The following is a 20,653-nucleotide window of genomic DNA, read 5'->3' on the forward strand; positions in this document are numbered from 1 at the left end:
CACAAGGCCAAAGAGCACCCTTTTCTTCCCATTCCTTCGCCCTTTTTCATTCCATTTAGCAGCCGCTTTATTTTTCTTTTCAACTCGCATTTCCAAGCTCAACACCCTTTTATTGCTAATACATTTTTACTTTTAACTTTGCAATGCGCAGAATCTGGAACCAGAAAAAGACAGACGTCGAGGCTCAGCGGCTCAAGCCCAAGGGCTCTCCTTCGCGAATTCGGCTGCAAAAGGACATGAGCGAGCTGGAGCCAGCCTCCGACACAGACATTACGTTCCCAGACGCCTCCGATCCCACACGGTTCAATGTAGTCTACCGGCCGGCGCAGGGCTACTATGAGGGCGGTGAGTTCCGGTTCACGTTTGAAATCACAGATAGCTTTCCACACGACGCCCCCAAGGTGCTCTGCTCGCAGACCATCTACCACCCAAACATTGACGTCGAGGGCCATGTTTGTCTTAATGTGCTGCGCGAGGATTGGAATCCTGTGCTTAACATTCAGTCGGTTATTTTTGGACTCAAGATGCTGTTTTTGGAACCCAATCCTGAGGACCCGTTGAATAAGGAGGCGGCGCTTTTGATGATCGAGAACAAAACCCGGTTTGCCCACGTCGTTAGGGAGAGCATGCGGGGCGAGAGGATAGGCGGTGTGAGCTACCAGAACGTCATGGATCCGAAGTGGAAGGTCAACAAGCATTTGGGGGCATGACGCCTTCCAAAGCCGGGTATTACTGAAGTGTATTTGTCGACTCGAGTCGACTCGGTCCAGTAAACTAGATGCGATTGAGCCGGTTAGTTGGGTGAAAAAAGTAAACAAAACAAAATCCCAATAGGCAAAAATGAGGGCGCTTTTTTTATTATCACGCGTTAAAGCAAGTTGAAATAAATGTCAGTTGTTTTTTCTTTCTTCATTTTTTCTTCAATTTGAACAGAACGCGACTCACCCTCTTTTAGTTTAGTTTAGCTTAGTTGGAGTATTGTTTGATTTTGATTATCCCTTACATTATTTATTGCTATTATATTTGAAAACTGAATCGCTTGAATCAATTCTTTTTATCACTATATTCAATTCAATTCAATTCCCTCAATTGCTGTGCCCTACGCACGCACTTTTCGTTCGCTCATGCTCGACATCAAACAGGCTCCCGGCCTGGCATCACAGCAAAAAAACAAGCAGGCACTCACACCACAGAACGGGCTGGAGAACGACCACGGGTTTGTCTTCCGGCGCGGGCGGCTCTCAGCGCCCAAGACACAGAGCATGCAGGCGTTGGAGGGCGAGAGTACGGCGAAGAGCCGGCGAGAGACAATGGTGCCCCAGAAGCGGCAGCCCGATGGGCCAAGGCTGGATTTCTCCCAGTCGAAGCGCCGCATGAGCACGGCAATGAGGGCGGCGTCGCCGTTGCAGTCGCTGTTGCCAGTGCAGGAGATCAGCGTCCCGACTAGCCGGCCGCCGCAGCCGACGCCGTTGGTCTCACGGACGCGCAAGCGGCTCTTCAATGAACCAAAGGCGTCCAGCGACGCAGCCAGCCGGCGCACCACGGCGGGGAGCCGCAAGTCTAGGCTGGGCGTGCGGCGGCGGTCGACGTTCTCGACGCGCGGCGTGCGCGCATCGTCGATCGGCGGCGGGTTCACTGCGCTGCCGCACGATTCGGTCGGGTGCGGCGACTTTTACCGGCATATTTCGCCGGAGCTGCCTGAGCCGCACCGGCTGCGGCAGCTGCTCGCGTGGTGCGCGCGGCGGACAGAGGCGCCCACAGGCGGGTGGGCCGAGGAGCTATCGGCGTCGGTGCGCTCGCTGCTGGACGACGTCGTACGCGAGGCGGTCGGCGACATGCACTCGGCGCTGGAAAAGGGCGACATTGCCACGTCGTGGTACCACCGCCCCGTCGACTTGGAGGCCGAGGGCCAGGGCCACCTGCCGCTGAAGCCGCATCCCGAGAATGAGGCTAACGAACGCGCGCGCGATACCTTGAAAAGGCGCGTCGCCGAGCTGAGGGCCGAGGACGATGCCTGGGTCAATGACCTGCGCCGCGCGTCGGCCGCCCACGCCCGCACGCTCGACCGGCTGCCCAGGTCCGTGCAGACGCTGGCTCGCAGCTGTGATGGCAGTGGCGGCAGCAGCGAGCCCACAGAGTGGCTGGCGCGGTCGGCCGAGTCCATCGACTGGTCGGTGCTCTACACTGCCGACGACTCTGGCAGGGCCATTCAGCGGTACGTGGCGGAGGCCAGCCCGCGGCTGGACGAGGAGATAGCCGAGGCTGACCGGCTAATTGCCACGGCGGTCGACGACCTGCAGGTGCAATTGGATGCGTTTAGCTTGGATGTGCATCGTGCGAAGGAGAGCCACAATGAGGCGGAGAACTCAGCCAAGGGCGCTTCTGATGCGCTGCAGATGGCGCTGCAACAGCGCAGGGCTAAGGCTGTGGCTGTGGCTGTGGCTGTGGCCCGCGTGTCGAGGCCTGCGCTTGATGCAGTGAGATCACCTGGGGTGCCCCCGCGGAGTGGTGATTCGACTCAGGACTTGTTGCGAACCCTGGCGGCTGCAATATGCACAAGTTAAGTGAAGTGGCTTTGTGGTATGGAGCAGCCGTGCGTGGCTGTTGCGCTTGCACGTGTGCGTGCGGAGAACACCCTTAATATACTATACCAGTCAATCCCACAGCCCTTCTCTCCTCGTACATATAATCTTTTTGTTTCCAATATATTTCTCTCTTTCTCTAATCGCATCCATGGACCAGATAATCTGCCTCGGCGACTCCATCACGCAACACGGCTGGGACGTTGGCAAGCGCGGCTGGGTGGCCCAGCTTTCACAGGCCTACGTGCGACGGCTAGACGTTCTCAGCCGCGGCTTCAGCGGCTACAACACGCGCTGGACAACTCCCCTCTTGGCACAAATGCTCCCACGCAGCCTCCTAGGAACCCGCCTAATAACCGTATTCTTTGGCGCCAACGATGCACAACACGCGCCTCTAAAGCAACATGTCCCATTGGGCGAGTTTGTCCAGAACACCCGGGCGATTATTGAAAACCTGAAGGAAAAAGCACCTTTTGCGCGAATTATCCTGATTACGCCGCCGCCGGTCGGCGATTCATTGTGGGCGAAAACCAGAGAGGCTGAGGGCAGAGTGGCGGACCGCACCAATGTGGTGACCAGACAGTACGCTGCTGCTGTTGTTGGACTAGCTGCGGAGCTGGCTGTGCCCTGTGTGGACTTGTGGACAGTTATTGAGACGAAAAGAGAGGCACATAATGGGTTGCCGTTTGCTGGATACGAGGTGTTTTCGTGGGACGGGTTGCATTTGAACGAAAATGGAAATGATGTTTTGTTTAATGAGGTCTTGAGGACTATTCGACTGAACCATGCTGATTTGGATCCGGATGTTTTGCCATTTGTCTTGCCTGCTCATACAGAGATAGTTGAGGGCACTAGGGAGGAGCTGCTTGGGTTTGTTTTAGGCGAGTAAAGGGAAAAAACAATGGAAAATTGCAATTGCAATGGTCGCAGTGTATATTGCTAATTTATTGTTTAATTTTTTATTATTAAAACACTATATACATTTGTCTATTTGAAGGACCGACAATTAAAGCGATGCTGCAATACGTATCGAAAAGTGCGCAATTCATTTATAACGAGACTACAAAATCATACAAGCCGCATAAAAAATAAAAATAATAAGCTTGAAAAAGGTTTAAAAGAAAAATATATTTTTAGAACACCGACAGTCAAGATCGTGTAATACACAAGTACTATGGCGCAATCCTTTTGTAACAAAGAATAGCCGAGACTTGTGCTTTGTGCTTTCAAATTAAAAAAGCAAGCTCGTTGCTTGGCTCGCGGACATTAAAAATTATTTATCATATTTATCATATTTTCATTTTTTACTTGTATTTGTTATAAATAATTTTGGCAAGCAGTACAAAATAATGTATAAAAAACAGAGCAGCACGGAATTGTGCAAAACACATGCAAAATTACGCAAACGTTATACAACATTTTTTTACATAATTTTTACACTGTTATTTTATTGACTGGAATTATATAAAATGACATCAAGTATGACCATTTTCCAATTCTCTACTACTAATCTTATTTACTGATTTTTATTTATTTGTTACAACATTTATTATTTCTACCACAACCACTGCAAGTGCATATTTGGCGCTTCAAGCTTTATCAGAATAAATACCATCAAATGTGACTAATAATTGTCACTTTTTTCTTAATCAACGGAGAAAATACTAGTAGATATCTTATAATCGATTGTTATGCATATACAGCCTGTATTTGATTGATCCAATACATCAAAGCTGAAATATGGATAGATATATATATAAAAACAAGGAAATGACTGATACATAAAGATAATCTTATTGAAGCAGATATAGAAATAAAAGGTAAATTTTCAGGAGGCGACAAAGTGATTCTTGCTAAAAGTAGTTATAACCCATTTGCAGATTTAAACTTATAACTTGGATACTGAAATGTATTGTAGCCATGGATACCTTATTTTCCAGTTACTGATATCTGCGTGGTCTTTATACAGCGATATTCTGCAAGAATATTGATAGATGCACACGTTGTTATGCGGGGTGCTAAATGAGGAGACAAATGTATAGGAATGCGCCGCATTGTCGATTAGAGTGACCAAGAGTGTCTAAATATTATTTTTATTATTTCCTAGTTCCCCACAATAAAATTGTATATCTAACACTAAGCAAAAAATAAATGACAACACATGGACGCTGTCAAAAATAGTGCAAAAACGGGTGTATTTGCTTTTGTTTTTTCTGCTATTCTTCCTGGTTCGCTTTTGCTTTACAATGCACACATCTCAAATAATTTAAAAAACCACCTTCCTAAAAATGAGAGCGACACACACACATACGCGATTTCTCATGCACTTAAAATTGCAATCAAAGTGGCAAGTAATTATATAATCAACAGCATTTCCTGTATACCTTTATGATGACAAAATTATAAATTGCACATGGTTTTCTGGCTTCTCAGCTCATCCCGGAAGTTTACAATGATTGGCCAAGATGGAAGAAATGGTGTCTAAAAGCACACCTGCGTTGTCTATATATTATGGTTTTGTTAAACATGATGTGACTAGCGTTAAAAATATGTATGAGTTTTGTGATAGTTTTTATTACCAAAGGAATCAAAAGTAGAGCTAGGGCCGGCTTTTACATATATATATGTGCCATCCTCGCACCTGCCCTATGTGTTGGCCGGTGTTCTTATAACCGGTAAGAACTAGTTCTTCTGCAAGTAGCTCGAATCTTGGGAGTTTTCATGTGATTTTTGCATATGCATGCCTCATATATCCCCCATATGGCGGAATGGAAAGCATATTTATAATCTGATTTAATCCCATGTAATCTTGTCTATATCCGATCAGTCGGCATGCGGGTAGAGAGCAGCCTTGTGACTCTTAACCTTAACATCCACCGCCATACCATTCGGCTGCGCACTATTCGAATGAGCAATTAAAAAAGAATGCTATCTATATATTTACAGCCGTTTTTATTAGTCTTTATCGAAAGTGCTAAATGTATCTATTTTTATAAAAAAAAGCCTAAAAATGAAATGACGCAATACGTATCGAAAAACGCGCAAAATATTTCCACCAAAATGCACAAAAGTATCAACTCTGCAAAATTAAACAAACAAGCTTGCAAGATTTAAAAAACCAAAAGTAAAAGATACAAATGCGCAAGGAAAATTTGCCATGTTTATTTACAAATTTCTTTATATAAAATAATTTTATTTTTAAAACACCAACATTTAAGATGGTGCAACACACGAGCAATATGTCGTAATCTTTTTATACTAAAAGATCATATTTGTGTTTTATTAGCCTTTCTATATAAAATATCTTTACTTTTTAATTTGCAAAAATGAAACACGATTCATTGTCCTTATTTACTTGACTTTGTATTAAAAAATTTACATGCAACATAAAAAAAAGTAAATATCCGAGCAGCACGGTATTGCGCAATGTACACACACACATGCACAAATGCAGGCATTGCTCAGATTATTAATTTGCAAAATTTTTTTATTTATTCTCGGGATAGCTTTTTACTATATTATTTCATTAGCCAAAATCACATAAAAAGACATCGATGGTGGCTATTTCTCCAATCCCGTACTATTAATCTTTACTGTTTTCATCTGTTTGGAATACCAATTAGCATTTCTACAACAACCACAACCATAGAAAATACACGTTTGGCGCTTAAAGCTTTATCAGAATAGATACTATCAAATGGGATTTTCTTTACCAACATTTACCTTTATTGACGAAGAAATGTCAAGAAAAATGAAGGTTAGTTTGTTTAATGATTTAACTGTAGAATTCTTAATGGATATTGCTAAAACTCAATGGGGAATTACTGATAGAACATATATTATTATTACATCAAAAAGAAACACAGTTTATACAGGCAATGTTGTGATAGGTTCCAATATTAAAGCCAACTCTAATGTGATTCTTGCTAAAAGTAGTTATAACCCATTTGCAGATTTAAACTTATAACTTGGATACTGAAATGTATTGTAGCCATGGATACCTTATTTTCCAGTTACTGATATCTGCGTGGTCTTTATACAGCGATATTCTGCAAGAATATTGATAGATGCACACGTTGTTATGCGGGGTGCTAAATGAGGAGACAAATGTATAGGAATGCGCCGCATTGTCGATTAGAGTGACCAAGAGTGTCTAAATATTATTTTTATTATTTCCTAGTTCCCCACAATAAAATTGTATATCTAACACTAAGCAAAAAATAAATGACAACACATGGACGCTGTCAAAAATAGTGCAAAAACGGGTGTATTTGGTTCTGTTTTTTCTGCTATTCTTCCTGGTTTGCTTTTGCTTTACAATGCACTCACATCTCAAATAATTTAGAGAAAAAGCCAAAGGTTGTATAAAAGAACAAAGCTCGCTTGCCCCTCCAATTTAAGATAATAAATCTACAAAATAACTGCACTTTGAATAACTTTTCACCATATTAATACACAAATAATAATGCCTATCAAGGTGGTTTACTACAATACTGGGCGTATATGCCGTGACATTCCGCCAGATGACCGCCGCTTTGAAATAATCTCCGACGCAAGCAGTGGAAATGCTTTGGACACACCATTTTAAATAACTTTTCCTTATTTAATATCACACTAGCATTTATTTTTAAAAATTTAAAATTAACAACATTGGGTTTTCCATTTTTTGGTTGCTGTCCATAAATGCTACCTATATTCTTTGCATTAAAAGAATAAATCAATTTTGTTGCCTTATCTTTTTGCTCTACTTGTCTCGGTTTTGTAAAAATAAATGATTTTTAAATTTATTTTTTGTAAATATATGCTCACTATTATTCATTACTAAATAATACTAAAATGTCGTTTAGTATTCCTTCATGGTTACACTGTAATAATTGCAAGTCATTTTCCAGCTCTACCAACAGTATTTTTTACATACTTGAATGTACCCATGTTCTTTGCAGAGTCTGCATTAGCGGTAGTATCAGCACCGGCTCGATTGCGTGTCTCGTATGCACAACCGTTTGTGCCTTTCGGTGTATTGAACACAACGACTTGCCCAGCGAGGTGCACTCATTATTCAACAAACAAAGTCTGTTATCCGAAATTGAAAGGCTCCGATACAGCGTTCAAGTAAGTTGAAAGAAAACATATAAAAGTGTTTTTCATATGCTGTACATAATAGCACACCATATAAGTTATTTTCCGAGAAATAATTATGAATGATTTAACATTTGTTTTGTGTTTAGTTTCAGCTGTCTAACCAAAACGAAGCGATTTCACTTTTGAGGGACAAAATATCGCGGCAAAACAGGCTACTAAAAGAAGCTCGCAGCCATATTGAGCAAATTCAGATGGGCCAGGGGCCATCGTTTGTCTCGTCGCCAGAATCATTCTCCAGAAATATATTTAATCCACAGCCACCGCTGTCGCGTCTGCCAACAGCATGGAGCGTCGCACCATCTACAGCGTTGGCCGCAAGGAGGAGGTTGTTGCAAACAAAGCCAATGTCGTACCAGAAGGAAAACCACTTGTCTGTCCAGTCACCACGGCCGCTTTATCCGCCGCAGAGCAACAGGCCGATTGCAAACTACAACCACCATCACCACCACCACAACAACACCAATAGCAACAGCAACAACAACAGCAACAACAACAACAACATCAGCAGCTCGTTGTTGAGTCCAGGATTCAGCAGACTGAATCCTCGAATCAGCGAAAACACTACTACCGCAAATGCTGTCGGCGCAGTTAATATGCGCAGGAGGCCGTTCTTTTCGCACCCGCAGCCCCATTTCGGGTCACCATAAAAACTAACCGAAGAAACCAATGCTATATATTTTTTTACTTGAAAGCATCCAATAAACAAAAAGCAAAAAATCATCAGACCGAGGTCAAAAGGAACAGATCAGCAGTCGCCGCCTGCTTTGAAACCAGCTCAACATCTGAATCCACAGTGCGGCTCATCTCCAGCACAGAGCTGAGCGCGCGCAGGATCCACGGATGCACCGGCTGCAGTTCCTCCGCTGCGAGCCACGCGGCAACCACGCCGCAGACCTTCACTTTAATTTCAGCCCAGCGCTCGCGATCAGCTAGCCTCGACCCGACAAACAACGCCAGACGCGCGCCCAGCACCCACGACTGCAGCAGGGCAAATAGATCTGACAGCGAGGTTGCGCCCAGAATGCCGCCGCATCCTTGGTTCTGCTCCAGAAGCACGCGGCGCGCGCAATCCAGGGCCTCGACGCACGACATAGCGCCAGAAACTAGAAGAGCCTGCGCCTCGGGCGAGTGCTCAAAGATCGCAGATATCTGCACCAGCGAGAAGTACGCCAGCTGCATGTTGCGTGGCTCGTCAATGTAGATGTTAGGGTTCTCATGGTCGAACAGCACACGGTTGGGGCTGATGGCCCGGCCCACAGCCTCACTGGCCGCAGCAATGACGATCTGGCCTACAGGAAGCGACAGGAGGTATGCCAGCCGGTTGCTCACGTAGGTCGCCGGGAAATGGCCATCAGACGGGGGTGCGAAATCGGCGACCAGCCGCTCGCATGCCTGATCGCACGCCAGCTCACGGCCCAGACGGCGCGAGATGCTGTCAGCCATAAAGTCACGCACGTCCTCATCGTCGTCTTGCAGCAGGCGCCAGTAGCACAGGCGCAGAATCTCCTCGGTCGCCTCGTCATGTTCCTGTACAACGACAGCTGCTGTCTCCGGCAGAGTGGCCACCGACTGTGGCCCGGCCTCATTGTACCGCTTGATCGTGCTGTATGTGACCAGCGCCCGGCTCACCGCCTGGCGGTAAGGGGAGGCACGCTCGGGGTCGGTCCAAAGATACATGTGCTGGGCCCACGCAAGCGACCGCTGGCTCACGCTTTCCGCGGTGATGGTCGTCACTGTGTGGCCTACGCTGTTCCGCAGCATATGAAGCAGCGCGGCCTGCAGCTTGACGATGGCCATGGAGACAGACAGCGGGCAGTGGCGGGCAGCCATCTGCGCAACCAGGGCGTCCCAGTAGGCCTGAAGGTCGGGCACCGGGAACGTCTGCGGATCAATGTCTAGCTTGGTGCACAGCAGTGCCAGTAGCCGCGTAGCCGCCGCGCGCACCAGAGGATCGGTAGAGGGAATACGTCCCTCGCTGTCCGTTTGCGCGGCAGTGTCGACAACAAGGCAGGGCAGCAGATGGTCAATGCCGATGCGGCTGAATACATCCATGCACTCGCACCGCACGTGCTCAGTCAGCCACCCGAGGACCAGCAGCTTGCACTCGTAGAAGGCGTTGCACTCGAGGATGTTGCGGATCGCCGGGCCTGGGTTGTAAAGGACCTCATTTCCGCCCGGAGGCATCATGGTGCCATGCTCGTCAACAAGCTCACCCTCAATCTCCAGCTGCACGCTGCCGTCCTGGCGCATAACGGCCGTCGTGCCGTCGTCAACACAAGCAAGGAAAAGGCGCGCCAGCTCGAGCACCGTGCCGTAAGCACTAGGCGTCTGCTGGTCGCCCAGCTGCAGGCTCAGCAGCTCGGCGCTCGAGAAGAGGGGGTGCAGCGAGCCGTACAGCACCGAAATGCGGAAGCGCGACAGCAGCAGGCGGGTGGTCTTGATGAACTTGACGTCGCTGATGCCCTGTAGGATCCACTGCTCGCCACGAGCCACGTACTCGTTGATAATGGTCAGGTACTTGTGCCGCACGATGTCCGGCAGTTGGTATAATGCAGGCGCTGCCCCAGCATCGCTGGAGCCATCCGGCTTGCGGTCCAAGCTGTTGCCACTGCTGCTGCTGCTGCTGCCGTCACCGCTTCTGCCTGCCAGGGGGTGCACAATGGTCGGCCACAGGGCGGACAGCGCAGGGAATACATGCGCAACAAAGCTGCGACACAGGCTCTCCGAGCCGCTGCTGCCGCCCAGTCGCCAATGCACGCGCAGGAGCTCGTGCACTTGGCACAGCGTGCCGTGGAAGCTGTTCGCTGTGATGGTGTCGCCAGACTCACGCAGGCCGCGCAGCAGCGACACGACGACGGAGGGCGCGCGCTCGCTGGGGATCAGGGGTGCAAAGGCGCGCGACGCCATCTCGCGGGTCTTGTAGACGGGGCTGTCAACGCACAGCTCAACCAGTTCAGTGAACGAGTACATGCTGAGCATGGTCGAGGCCGACGTTACATGCACAGTTGAGTTGCGCTCGTTGAGCTTGGTCAGCGGCTCTTCCTCCAGGTTCATCGGTGGTGCAACGGCGCTGGTCGCTGATTCGGTGTGCGGCGAGATGGCGATAACGCCGGCAGACTCGGCTGCGATCGAGTGCACGCGCGAGCGCGTGCCTGATGCAGCCGGTGCACCAGAAGAGGTCGGCTGCTGCTGAGACATTGTGTCCATGGGCGACGGCTGCAGGCGGGCGAGCAGAATCAGGCACGGGTACAGCGCCGGGTGGATAAAGCGCGCGCCGCTGCGCAGCACAGTGGTCACAGCATCAGCATCGCCAGAGCCTGTCTGCCTCGACATGGGCGAGCAAGTGTCAGAGTCAAGCTTGGCGGCTGCCAGAGATTCGTCGCACATGGCGATTTCGGCCAAGCGGTCAACGCTGTCCTCAAGTTGGTTTGTGAGGAAAGGGTGCAGGCCCGGGAAGCGCGTGAAAAGCTCGCGACCAGTAATGCCATCGTACCGCGACTCCTCGCGAGACGCGTTGTTTCCAAACACACGGCGCGTCAGCGCAGCGTACAGAAGGCTGCACACGTTGCGGATGGCCCACCGGCGCGAGCGCAGCCCAGTCAGTGCCAACACGTAGGCGTGCTCGACGTACGGCACAATGTCGGCGGCCAGCGTGTGGTCGTCCAGAAGCACCCGCAGCATGTTGATGGCATGCACCTGCGGCAGATCAGTGGTGCTGTCAGCGGCGGTAGTGGTGTCCTGGCTCGGCCCATCAGACTCGATCTGCAGGTCGGCGGCCAGAACAAAGATGCGATCGATGGCGCGCGGCAGCAGTGCCTGCGTGGCATTCTTGTCGCACGTGAGAATCGACAATAGGCACAACGGCCAGCCAGCGCTGCGGCGCGTCACGGACACCTGGCAGATGGTTGCAATGTCCAGGCACTGCTCGAGCCAGGCGGCCACCCGGTGATTGAGAGCGGCGCTGGGTGACTTGAACATGCGCGCGCACACGGTGGTGAACGCTGGGTGCACGGCAGAGAAGGCGCCGCGGTGGCGGATGGACGTCAGCAGCGTGCGCAGCAGGCCGCCGATCTCGTCGACTGTCGACTCGCTGACCAGAGGCTCGGCATCATCGGCGTTGGTCTTGGAGGCCGTCTCGTCAGTGCCCGGGGGTGCAGTGGCAATGACCGAAAGCAGGCCCGACACCTCCTTGACAGCACGCCAGCAGTAGGACAAAATGACCTGCTGGCGCGGGCCTACAGGCCCGTCGAGCTCGACATCACCGCTGAGCAGCTCGGGTTTAGGATCGTCTGTCGCATCCGACGACTTGATGATTGCGTCGATCTTGTCCTCCATCTCACGGAACGACGCCGGCACATTGCCCTCGGGCGACGCGCTGGTAAGCACGCTCAGCACAACGTTGCACACATCAATGGCAGTCTTGGACAGGTCGCTCAGCCACTGGCGCCACTGCGCCGCGTGCCGCTGCACTGACGGCGCGCGGTAATCGATCTCACCGGCAACGTACTGCGCGGCCGTCAGCAGGCCGTGCAGGGGGAAGCGCTGCGCGGCGTCAAGCAGGTTGCAGGCGGCGGCGGCCTGGCCCTGGCGGATCAGGTCCAGCAGCGCCGTGGCAAATGCCAGGTCAGCCGGGCCATCAGCCATGCTCTCGCCTCGGCTAGCGCCGGGGATCTCGAGGCGCATGCCCTGCAGAACAACAAACTTGCAGAACACCCAGCGCACGAGCAGCGCACCGCTCTCGCTCTCGCCGGCGCGTGTGCTGCCGACCAGCCTTAGCGCGCGCTGCAGCAGGCCCTCGGCCCACCTCTGCGCCGCCCTGTCACTGTCGTCGGCGCCGAGCGGCCAGGCCATCAGCAGCGCAAAGGCGGACGCACGGTTGACGTCAAACGCGTCGTCGACCAGCACCTGCGTCAGCAGAGCGACGACCTCCTCGGCGCTCACAGTGCCACTGCAGACCGCAGAGGACGTCAGAATGGCGGCAAAATCGGGTGCGGCCAGTCCCGCCACGCGGAACGGCACCTCGGGGCTTTCAGGCGCCTGTGCCGGGCGGCCTGGTGTAAAGAAGCCAACCAGGATGTCCAGCCAGCGCAGGCCCATCGCCACCTTGGAGAAGCCGGCGCCCGGGTACAGGCAGCCGCGCACGGCCAGGTCCATCCAATCGTTGACGGCGCGCTCGACACGCGCCAGCACGACACGCGACTGCGCAACCATCTCGTCCCGCGGCAGAACGCCCAGTTCCCTCAGCACCTCGGCCTCGGTCTTGCCCTCGCGCAGTCCCTGCGCCATGGCGGCCTCGCGCTTGGCCTTCTCGCGGTGCCTGACCTTCTGCGACGGCACTGGCGGGCGGCCTGTGGCAACGATGCGCTCGGCGTGCGTGGCCACAGTGACCAGCCTCGAGGCCAGCGCCGTCAGCGCGCCGTGCTGCTGCTGGCGGAAATCAGCCGACGGCGCGTTGGCCGAGACGCGCAGCAGCTTGAACAGCAGGTCGTACTCGATCTCGTGCAGCGGCGTCGACAGCTTGCGCGCCTCGCACAGCAGCCCCAGCATGTCGGCGCGCACGGCGAAGTCGGGGTGGTGCACGGCGCGGCCGAGCATCTCGAGCAGTGTGCTGTCCATCGCCGCGACCTCGTCAATCGTCAGGAGGTCCTGGGCGCGCGCAGCCTTCAGCACAATGATCAGCGCGTGCTGGCGACTGGCGTCGTCCGAGTGCTGCTGCGCGGCTAAAAGCACGCGGCTCTGCGCCGCGGCGCCGCCGCCCTCGGCTAGGCTCGTTGAGGGCCGGCGGTACGCGGGCAGCGCGCGCAAGAGAGGCGTGATGATGCGTGGCATGGCCGCGAGGAGGTTCGGGATGAGGTACTGCGCCAGCATGCGGCGGCTGGTGTCGTCGTCCTTGCACAGCGCGTCAACAATGGGCGCAGCCCACAGCGCGATATACGTGTCCTCCAGCTGGGCGGCGTCGGCGCCGCTGGCGCCCTTGATGTCGCTGGCCGAGCGGTCCAGCATCGCCCCAAGCAGGGTGGCCGCGCGTGGCGCCATGGACACCTGCGCGAGCGTCTCCAGGCAGCTGTCAAGGATATCCGGCTGCCGGCAGAACAGGTCGAGGAGGTCGATGCGCGTGCACAGCGTGGCCAGCAGCGAGTATTTGACCCTGCGGCTCCAGTCCATCGTCAGCACTAGGTCCAGCACATCACCCAAAAACTCGCCGCCCTGCTGCTCGCCAGGCTCGGCTGCGATTGCGCGGTTCATCGCCGAGCCAATGTCCAAGAACGCCTCAAAGATGGCCTTGACCTTGATCTGAACGGCATCCAACGGGTCGTCCCAGTAGCTCCACAAGTAGCCCATAATACGCTCCCGCTGCAGCACCAGCACTCGCTGGCCCAGGCCAAACGCCGTGTGCGCGAGCTCACTGCCATCTCCGAGGCACCGGGCGAGCAGCCGCGCTGTCTCCTGTAGCCACGTCGCCATCGACTCGAACACGACGACCTTGACGCCGGGCGCCAGCTGCGAGCGGCCACACACCGACGCAATGTGTGTGAACACCGCCTCGTGCACGTTGCTGCTCGCGCCAGGGCTCTTGGGCGACGGCATAATGTCCAGTGCCGCCAGCGTCGTCTCGTAAGGTGCCAGCGACACGATCGCCCGTGCAACGCAGACCATCGCCACTGCGTCGTCCATGCATCGCTGCCTGCCCGCCGAATCCTCAACCTCTGGCAGGTAGCCGGCGCCCTGGCTGCCGCTGCCGCTGCCGCTGCTGGCGACAACGTTAATGTCCAGTGCCCGGCAAGCCAGTGCTGCGGCGCGATCAGCAGGCGGCAGCCCCGAGCCCTCGATCAGATGCACCAGCACCATGGCTGCAACCTGGCGCGAGTTCAGCGCCGCACCGTCGCAGCCAATGATGTCCCAGCACAGCCGATACACACGGCCCAGCGTCTTCTCCACGTATCCGGGCAGCGGCTCGTGCATCGACTCGACAATCGCCGCCTGCAGGCCCCGGCTGTTGGCGGCGAGCTTGGACAGGCACAGGAAGACAAGCCGCACAACCTGTGTGCAGTCATCGCGCAGCGCCACGATCTCGACCGACCCAACGCCCTGCTTCGGGTTGTGCAGCAGAGGCATGCCGGCATCCAGCGCGTTGGCGGAAAACACTAGCACATCGGTGACAAACTGCCTGACAACAGAGAGGCCCTCCGGAATGCTGGCGAGCAACTCAATGGCCTGCGCGCGCTGCCCCACAGTCTGCCACGCATAGATGTCGGTCGAAACCTCGCGGCTGACCATCTCTAAAGCCTGCACCTCGCGGTGGTACCCCTGCGTGCCCAAGAACGCAAGCATGTTGGCCTGCAGTGCCGCGTCCACTGCCGCCTTGTCCAGCAGGCTCAGCGACTTGATGGTCTGGATGCTCTGGCGCCGCACAACCACGTCGTTGGGCAAGAAGAAACACTCTACAAACATGGGCACCGCCGCTGTGCGCAGAAGCCCTAGTGTCTCTGCAGATAGCGCAGGCTGTTGGGTGAGCTTGGCCAGCGTCTGTTCGACGCTCTTTAAGAGCTTGCTCTGCTCCAGCCACGTCACTGTGTTGTTGATTTTGTCGTTGGAGGCGGCGGTCGCAAGACCGAGCATCTGGTCGTACAGCTTGTGCGTCAAGATCTTCTCCTTGCTGTTGCTCGTCGCCGTGGTATCGAGGAAGCCCGCTTGGTTGATCCGATCGAGCCAGCTGCTGGGCACCGGGATCGGGGATTTTGTTCCCTTCGTACCGCGTTTGTCCTTTTGAAGAATGCCCATTTTTGTATGTATATCGAACAAATAAGAATTACAATAATGAATGGTGAAAAAAATATATCTTTTATTGAATTCACTAGTAATAAAAAGGAGGGTGCACGAAAAAAAGAATGTTCACTTTTATCGATGACACGGAAGATGCGATTCTTCAAGCCCAGACTCGCGCGCGCACGCTTGTGCGCTTTGCATGGCCCCCTTTTTTTATGTGTGCGTCCGAAGATCCACTGATTTGATATTCCGTGATTTGTAGCGCCAGAAAAAAATAGCACGATATATCAGAAATTTTTGTTTTTTTTCTTAGTGTTGTCGCAAGCTGACAGCAAATACACAATCACACTAAGGAGAAAAAATAGCCCGACGCATTCGTGTGCTCATTTCCTAATTGCGCGCCTCGGTCTTTTTTCCTCTTTCTCTCTCAAGGCGTTTGCTCAATTTTTCCCTTATTTTATTTACACACATTATATATACATATTCCCAATATGGACACGAATGCCTTGTTTGACGTGTTTAACGAGTCGGGCGACGAGTCAGCCGGCGCTTCGGATATTGAAGAGAGCAGCGCTCGCGCACCCCAGCAGTCATCGGTGCTTCCTATCAGCCGCACTGAAGCAGACGACGACGAGGACAACGAGGAGCAGCGCGGCCGCGGCGACAAGGCTAGCGAGCTGAAGCGCAAGCCAACGGCCGCCACAGACGACGGCAGCAACACAGACAGCATGGAGATCGACGGCAAGGCGGATTACGGCAGCAAGCGCGCTCGCAAGGCCGCCTCGGCAGCGGGTGCCAAGGCGGCCGGTCTTGACGCCATAGTGCTCGATTCGTTCGAAGAGGATCTGCAGCGCGAGGTGAAGCCCGCTGGGCTCGACACCAGTGCGGCAGACAAGGAGACGGGCAACGTTGTCCTGAGCCACTCGGTGCGCCACCAGGTTGCGATCCCGCCGGGCTACAACTACGTGCCCCTGTCACAGCGCCCCAAGATCGAGAACCCGGCCCGCACGTACCCGTTCCAGCTCGATCCGTTCCAGCACGCGTCTGTGCAGTGCATCGACAGCGGCGAGTCCGTCCTGGTCGCGGCGCACACGTCTGCGGGCAAGACTGTCGTGGCCGAGTACGCAATTGCGCAGTGCCTGCGCGAGAAGCAGCGGGTGATCTACACGTCGCCGATCAAGGCGCTGTCAAATCAAAAGTACCGCGAGTTCCTCGAGGAATTCGGCGACGTCGGGCTGATGACTGGCGACGTCACGATCAACCCGCAGGCCAGTTGCCTGGTGATGACGACGGAGATTCTGCGCAGCATGCTGTACCGCGGGTCGGAGGTCATGCGCGAGGTGGCCTGGGTCGTCTTCGACGAGATCCACTACATGCGCGACAAGGAGCGCGGCGTCGTCTGGGAGGAGACGATCATCCTTCTGCCGCACCAGGTGCGCTTTGTGTTCCTGTCGGCCACAATCCCCAACGCGATGCAGTTTGCCGAGTGGATCACAAAGACGCACGAGCAGCCGTGCCACGTTGTGTACACGGACTTCCGGCCGACGCCGCTGCAGCACTACCTGTTCCCGCAGGGCGGCGACGGCATCCACCTGGTCGTCGACGAGAAGGGCCAGTTCCGCGAGGAAAACTTCCAGCGCGCCATCACGTCGCTGCAGGACGCGCAGGGCCAGGCCGCCGACGACACCGAGGGCATCGGCAAGGGCAGGCAGAAGAAGGGCCAGTCGAACAAGGGCAAGCAGACCGGCGCCAAGAGCGACATCTACAAGATCATCAAGATGATCATGTCGCGCAACTACCACCCGGTCATCGTCTTCTGCTTCTCTAAGCGCGAGTGCGAGGGCCTGGCGCTGCAGATGAGCAAGCTGGACTTCAACACGGACGCCGAGAAGGAGATGGTCGGCGAGGTCTTCGTCAACGCCATCAGCTCGCTCAACGAGGACGACCGCACGCTGCCGCAGATCGAGAACATCCTGCCGCTGCTCAAGCGTGGCGTCGGAATCCACCACTCCGGGCTGCTGCCCATCCTCAAGGAGGTCATCGAGATCCTGTTCCAGGAGGGCCTGCTCAAGTGCCTCTTCGCCACCGAGACCTTCTCGATCGGGCTCAACATGCCGGCGCGCACGGTCGTGTTCACGTCGGTGCGCAAGTTCGACGGCAAGGACTTCCGCTGGGTCATGTCGGGCGAGTACATCCAGATGAGCGGCCGCGCGGGCCGCCGCGGGCTGGACGACCGCGGCGTGGTCATCCTCATGCTGGACGAGAAGATGGAGCCGGCGATCGCCAAGGGCATGGTCAAGGGCGAGCCCGACGTGCTCAACTCGGCCTTCCACCTGTCGTACAACATGATCCTCAACCTGATGCGCGTCGAGACGTTCACGCCGCAGTTCATGCTCGAGCGCTCGTTCTACCAGTTCCAGACGCATGCGGCCATCCCCAAGCTCGAGCTGCGCGCCGCGGAGCTGCAGCAGGAGCTGGCCACGATCCGGATCGCCGACGAGCCCAGCGTCAAGCGCTTCTACGACCTGCGCACGCAGCTGGACACGCTCTCCGCCGACATGACCAAGGTGCTCGTGCACCCGGCGCACTCGCTGCCGTTCCTGCAGCCAGGCCGCTTCGTGCGCGTGTGCACTGGCGGGCTGAACTTCGGCTGGGGCTGCGTGACGTTCTTCCAGCGCAAGATCGTCAAGGACGCCAAGAGCAAGCGCAGCAACCCGCGCGCCGCCGCCGAGGAGGAGAGCCAGGCCGGCGCCGACGGCTACATCGTCGACGTGCTCATGCACTGCAGGCGCGCTGACGCCGGCGCCGCGCGCAAGCTGGAGGCGACGTCGGCGGCCGACGGCGACATGGCCGTTGTGCCGTGCGACATCAACGACACGGCGGGCGAGACCATGGTCGTGCCCGTCCTGCTCTCGTGCATCGACCGGATCAGCACCGTGCGCGTGCACCTGCCCAAGGACATCCGCTCGTCGGCCGAGCGCCGCGACATGCGCAAGCGCATCGCCGAGGTCGAGAAGCGCCTCGGCGGCAACATCCCCCTGCTGGACCCGGTCGAAGACATGGGCATCAAGGACAGCGAGTTCAAGGCGCTGGTGCACAAGATTGCTACGCTGGAGAGCAAGCTCCGCGAGCACAGGCTCTTTGGCTCGCCCGACGAGGCGCGCCTGTTCGCCGAGTACCAGGGCAAGGTCGAGGTTCAGAACCAGATCAAGGACCTGCGGCACAAGATCTCTGACGCGCAGTCCGCCGTGCAGCTGGACGAGCTGCGGTGCCGCAAGCGCGTCCTGCGCCGCCTCGGCTACACGACCGCCGAGGACGTCATCACAATGAAGGGCCGCGTCGCGTGCGAGATCACATCGGGCGACGAGCTGCTGCTCTCCGAGCTCATGTTCCACGGCGTCTTCAACGACCTGACTACCGAGCAGACCGTCTCCCTGCTCTCCTGCTTTGTCTTTACTGAGAAGACCAACAACGAGCCGCCCAAGCTCAAGGAGGAGCTGGCTGGGCCCCTGCGCATCATGCAGGAGTCTGCCCGCCAGATCGCCCAGATCTCTAACGAGTGCAAGCTGGTCATGAGCGAGGAGGAGTACGTCGAGTCGTTTAAGCCCGAGCTGATGGACGTGGTCAACGCGTGGTGTCGCGGAGCCAAGTTTTCGCAGATCTGCCGCATGACGGATGTCTTCGAGGGCTCGCTTATTCGCGCGTTTAGGCGCTTGGAGGAGCTGCTGCGCCAGATGTGCTCGGCTGCGAAGGCCATTGGTAACGTCGATTTGGAAAACAAATTCGCCGATGGCATTGTCAAGATCAAGCGCGACATTATCTTTGCTGCGTCGCTGTACCTTTAGTCCAAAACAAACAAACAAACAAACAAACAAACAAACAAGCAAATTAAATTAAGTTTTTAATTTTCCTCCTCTCTTCACATTTTTTTCTTCTATTTTTCCAATCTTTAAATAGTTCCTTGCTTTATTATTATTATTTTTAGTTCTCATTTGGGTTGCGTGCTCTTGTGTGGATGGGCGAAAGTGGGGAGGCTGGTGGCAGGAGGGGGAGGGACTTGAAACGACGCTTTTGTAAAATGTATTATTATCCGCAGCATTTAAGCATAGAAATGGTGGCTGTAAATAGACTTTGGCCAGCCTGATGCATTGCAGCAGCTTGGCCTGGCCGCGGCCTGCTTTTTTTTTTTTGGTGTTTACACTTGGGTTTGGGGGATACAGAGCTTGTGCTGTTGCGATGACAAATGTTGCTGTCTCATTACAAATTGGGGAGCATCACAGTGTAAAAAGACAAATAATTGTTTGTCATAGAAAAAAACAAGGCAGTGTCCAGCATGCTGTTTTACGCTTCTCTCCCTGCTTTTTTAATTTTTAATTTTTTCGTTGCAAAGCTAGCGAACGTCGCGCTTAAAAAGCAGTCGCAAAAATTACTCCAGGCCTTTTTTGTTGCTGTCGCAGTTGCCGCTTTCATCCATTTAATTTTTTTGTACCTACTCGCTTTATTACACCTCAAAATATTTTTATTTTCGTAACGTCCAACCTTTATTTTTATTTGTTCCAACAACCATGTCTGCCACCAAGCCCAAGATCTTCGTTATCTATTACTCAACATACGGGCATGTGCACACGCTCGCGCAGGCCGTAACCAAGGGCCTGCTCAAGTCCGACGCAGTCGACGTCGAGCTCTACCAGATCGCCGAAACTCTGACCGACGATGTGCTCGACAAAATGCACGCCGCGCCCAAGTCCAACCTGCCGATCATCACGCCCGAGAAGTTGGCCGAGGCGGACGGTTTCCTGTTAGGATTCCCCACGCGATTCGGCGTCGCGCCGGCGCAGGTCAAAGCCTTCTTCGACTCCACCGGAAAGCTCTGGTCCTCGGGTGCTCTGGTCGGCAAGCCTGCTGGCATCTTCTTCTCGACGGGCTCCCAGCATGGCGGACAAGAGTCCACAGCATACTCGTTCTTGCCCCATTTCGTTCACCACGGCATCATATACGTGCCCCTCGGGTATGCTAGCCCGCTGATGTTTGACAACAGCAGTGTTATTGGCGGCTCGGCTTGGGGCGCAGGTACTATTGCCGGGCCTGATGGGAGCTTGCAGCCCAAAGCCCAGGAGTTGGAGATCGCCGAGACGCAGGGAGCGAACTTTGCAAGGGTCGTC

General features: G+C 54.1%; 8 protein-coding genes across 8 annotated transcripts; 7 read left to right on the forward strand and 1 right to left on the reverse strand.

Annotated features, from left to right (window-relative positions):
- Positions 1-143: 143 nt before the first annotated feature.
- BX661DRAFT_144734 (E2 ubiquitin-conjugating enzyme) lies at positions 144-710 on the forward strand (the record flags this gene model as incomplete). The annotated part of the gene is made up of 1 exon (XM_051533063.1): positions 144-710. The coding sequence occupies one exon, from the start codon at positions 144-146 to the stop codon at positions 708-710; it is 567 nt and encodes a 188-aa protein (XP_051390113.1).
- Positions 711-1,124: 414 nt separating this feature from the next.
- Positions 1,125-2,564, forward strand: BX661DRAFT_199618 (Mis12-Mtw1 protein family-domain-containing protein; the record flags this gene model as incomplete). The annotated part of the gene is made up of 1 exon (XM_051538343.1): positions 1,125-2,564. The coding sequence occupies one exon, from the start codon at positions 1,125-1,127 to the stop codon at positions 2,562-2,564; it is 1,440 nt and encodes a 479-aa protein (XP_051390114.1).
- A 141-nt stretch (positions 2,565-2,705) lies between these two features.
- Positions 2,706-3,588, forward strand: BX661DRAFT_185343 (SGNH hydrolase). Its single transcript, XM_051536747.1, has one exon. It carries the CDS (start codon positions 2,734-2,736, stop codon positions 3,469-3,471), a length of 738 nt encoding a protein of 245 aa, XP_051390115.1. The 5' UTR covers positions 2,706-2,733; the 3' UTR covers positions 3,472-3,588.
- A 2,599-nt stretch (positions 3,589-6,187) lies between these two features.
- On the forward strand, positions 6,188-6,926 carry BX661DRAFT_185344 (uncharacterized protein). The gene has a single exon (XM_051536748.1). The coding sequence runs from the start codon at positions 6,280-6,282 to the stop codon at positions 6,547-6,549; it is 270 nt and encodes an 89-aa protein (XP_051390116.1). The 5' UTR covers positions 6,188-6,279; the 3' UTR covers positions 6,550-6,926.
- Positions 6,927-7,915: 989 nt separating this feature from the next.
- Positions 7,916-8,371, forward strand: BX661DRAFT_199620 (uncharacterized protein; the record flags this gene model as incomplete). Its single annotated transcript, XM_051538344.1, has 1 exon — positions 7,916-8,371. One exon carries the CDS (start codon positions 7,916-7,918, stop codon positions 8,369-8,371), a length of 456 nt encoding a protein of 151 aa, XP_051390117.1.
- A 4-nt stretch (positions 8,372-8,375) lies between these two features.
- On the reverse strand, positions 8,376-15,620 carry BX661DRAFT_185345 (putative death-receptor fusion protein-domain-containing protein). Its single transcript, XM_051536749.1, has one exon. It carries the CDS (start codon positions 15,504-15,506, stop codon positions 8,445-8,447), a length of 7,062 nt encoding a protein of 2,353 aa, XP_051390118.1. The 5' UTR covers positions 15,507-15,620; the 3' UTR covers positions 8,376-8,444.
- Positions 15,621-15,855: 235 nt separating this feature from the next.
- BX661DRAFT_185346 (rRNA-processing arch domain-containing protein) lies at positions 15,856-19,374 on the forward strand. Its single transcript, XM_051536750.1, has one exon. It carries the CDS (start codon positions 15,983-15,985, stop codon positions 19,334-19,336), a length of 3,354 nt encoding a protein of 1,117 aa, XP_051390119.1. The 5' UTR covers positions 15,856-15,982; the 3' UTR covers positions 19,337-19,374.
- Positions 19,375-20,056: 682 nt separating this feature from the next.
- Positions 20,057-20,653, forward strand: BX661DRAFT_144782 (NAD(P)H:quinone oxidoreductase, type IV; the record flags this gene model as incomplete). Its single annotated transcript, XM_051533068.1, has 1 exon — positions 20,057-20,653. A coding segment is annotated over one exon (597 nt), but the record flags the coding sequence as incomplete, so codon positions are not given.

Source organism: Kickxella alabastrina, assembly GCF_025024165.1.
Source record: "Kickxella alabastrina strain RSA 675 chromosome Unknown BX661scaffold_18, whole genome shotgun sequence".
Classification (NCBI taxonomy): domain Eukaryota; kingdom Fungi; phylum Kickxellomycota; class Kickxellomycetes; order Kickxellales; family Kickxellaceae; genus Kickxella; species Kickxella alabastrina.

What these genes read in the sequence shown, in the direction of transcription:
- BX661DRAFT_185343 (XM_051536747.1), top strand. Translation starts at nt 2,734, where the DNA reads ATGGACCAGATAATCTGCCTCGGCGACTCCATCACGCAACACGGCTGG.
- BX661DRAFT_185344 (XM_051536748.1), top strand. Translation starts at nt 6,280, where the DNA reads ATGGGATTTTCTTTACCAACATTTACCTTTATTGACGAAGAAATGTCA.
- BX661DRAFT_185345 (XM_051536749.1), bottom strand. Translation starts at nt 15,506, where the DNA reads ATGGGCATTCTTCAAAAGGACAAACGCGGTACGAAGGGAACAAAATCC.
- BX661DRAFT_185346 (XM_051536750.1), top strand. Translation starts at nt 15,983, where the DNA reads ATGGACACGAATGCCTTGTTTGACGTGTTTAACGAGTCGGGCGACGAG.